The sequence below is a fragment of the Lycium ferocissimum genome, unplaced genomic scaffold (assembly GCF_029784015.1).
Source record: "Lycium ferocissimum isolate CSIRO_LF1 unplaced genomic scaffold, AGI_CSIRO_Lferr_CH_V1 ctg1534, whole genome shotgun sequence".
Lineage (NCBI taxonomy): Eukaryota > Viridiplantae > Streptophyta > Magnoliopsida > Solanales > Solanaceae > Lycium > Lycium ferocissimum.
This window is the reverse complement of record NW_026715976.1, coordinates 147298-149402: the sequence shown is the minus strand read 5'-3', so window position 1 is coordinate 149402 and position 2105 is coordinate 147298. Positions and strand designations below refer to the sequence as shown.

Sequence of the window (2105 nt, the reverse complement as noted above, 5' to 3'; positions counted from 1 at the left end):
CGCCTTGAAGTTCACCAAGATAGCCGAAAGTGTCTCGTCAAAATGTTCTTCTTCCAACTTCTGCTCCACTGCCTCATCCAGCACATCCAATGAATCAATGACCGAAATGCTCTCATAAGCACTAGGAAACTTTATCCCCTTGCTAGCTTGGAAGGTTACTTCTTCATTATTGACTCGGAATTTTATTTCATTTTTTTTCGAGTCCATCAGAGCTCTCCCAGTGGCAAGAAATGGCCTTCCCAAAATAATTAGGACTTCTTTGTCAACCGCACAATCAAAGGATGACAAAATCTGCCGATAATAAGAATTCCCCCACTCTAACAAAGATATCATCAACAACCCCCACCGGTCTTTTGATTGTTCTGTCGGCCATTTGAAGACGCATGCTCGTTGGTCTAGGTGCTCCCAAATCGGCTTGCTTAAATATGGCTAGTGGCATCAAATTAATACTAGCTCCGTTGTCACATAAAGCCCGAGCAAAATCATGATGACCGATAGTGCAAGGGATAGTGAAAGCCCCTGGATCTCCCTTCTTCTCTGCATTTGATGACGAGATAATAGAACTCACACGGTGGGTGACTCCCACCATATCATGCTTGATTGGCCTTTTCTTTGTCAACAAATCCTTCAAATATTTGGCAAATCCGGGCATTTCTTGGAATGCGTCTAAGAAAGGGATATTCATTGACAACCCCTTCAGTTGGTCATAGAATCGTTGGCACTTGGCATCCTCCATTATTTTCATCAATCTTTGTGGGAACGGTGGAGGAGACTTATACATTTGAGTCAAGGGTTTAATAGCCTCGGTGACTTTACTCTTTAGCAAGCTCTCTCCGGTGGCCTTCTGAACACTCGGCTCCTCGTCACCCTTTTTAACAATAGGGTGCATTTCCTTCTCTCTTTCAACAATAATAGGCGCTTCATTCGGTGCCTCATTTTCTTTTTCAACGTCTTCTTCTATACTCTCATTAATAATCGGCTCGACAATGATTGGTTCAACCATTTTCTGATTCACCGCATCAAGGACCTTTCTGCTTCTAGTGGAAATAGTGTTGCATGAGGCAGTGTGATCGCCTCCACTACCCCTTGGGTTCGGTACTGTGTCGCTAAGAAGGCCCCCTCTTTGCGGTGGATGTTTCTCACGAGAAAGATCTCTCATTTGTGACTCAAATTTATGAATCGAAGCGGTGTGAGAGCCTACTACTTCGGTCACATTTTTCATCTTCTTGTCACTCTTGTGCTAGTTGTCCAATATCTTTTCAAGCATAGTTTCCATCCGAGAGGTCCCTTGATCATTGGAAGGACTTTCTCGCCAATTCTGAGAGTTAGACGTACGGCCCTTTAGTGGGGCATAAGCATTTGAATTCCGATTACCATAATTATTGTTGTTTTAATCCCTCCTATCTGAACCACCATATTCATTTCGACCTTATTGATTGCTTTGTTGTTGGGGTCTCCATGGCTTTTGATAACCCCCTTGAGAGTGATCGATATAATTTGCATCCTCCCGTTGTGGATGCCCTTCTAGATAAGCCTCCTCCGAGACTTGGTACATTCCAGGAGTATGAGGTGGCATCTCTTCGACAGCATTCACACTTTTGGATTCCTTGTCCGTAAGCCTCTTTGACAACAAATCCACAGTGGTTTGTAATTGAGCGAAAACATGATCTCGCTCATGATTTTCTTTGGCCATTGCGGTAGTAGAGGGGCTACCATATGACAGGACTTCACTATCACTCGAGTGCCAAGCCTGATTATGGGTGGTGAGCTTATCTAGCAAACGGGTGATCACTATAAATGATTTGTCCATAAAGCACCCTCCTGCGGCTGTGTTGACGGCAATCTGGTTCATTGTCTCCAAACGTTTATAGAATTTTTCGGTGAGGATAGCATCCGAAAATCCATCGGTTAGAGATTGAGCTAGATAATATTTGAAACGCTCCTATGCTGAATACAATTGTTCCCCTGGAAGTTACTTGAACTCGAATATCTTGTCTCTAAGCTCAGCCTTTTTGCTTGGCGGGAACCATTTCTTTAAAAATGTATTTGCCAACTCATTCCAAGTATGAATGGAATTGCTTGGAAGCTTTTCATACCATTCCTTG

At 43.3% G+C, this 2105-nt stretch overlaps 1 protein-coding gene across 1 annotated transcript; it reads right to left on the bottom strand.

Moving 5' to 3' along the window:
• Window positions 1-274: 274 nt before the first annotated feature.
• LOC132042436 (uncharacterized) lies at window positions 275-1159 on the bottom strand. Its single transcript, XM_059432977.1, has one exon. It carries the CDS (start codon window positions 1157-1159, stop codon window positions 275-277), a length of 885 nt encoding a protein of 294 aa, XP_059288960.1.
• Between the last annotated feature and the right edge of the window lie 946 nt (window positions 1160-2105).

What these genes read in the sequence shown, in the direction of transcription:
- LOC132042436 (XM_059432977.1), bottom strand. Translation starts at nt 1,159, where the DNA reads ATGAGAGATCTTTCTCGTGAGAAACATCCACCGCAAAGAGGGGGCCTT.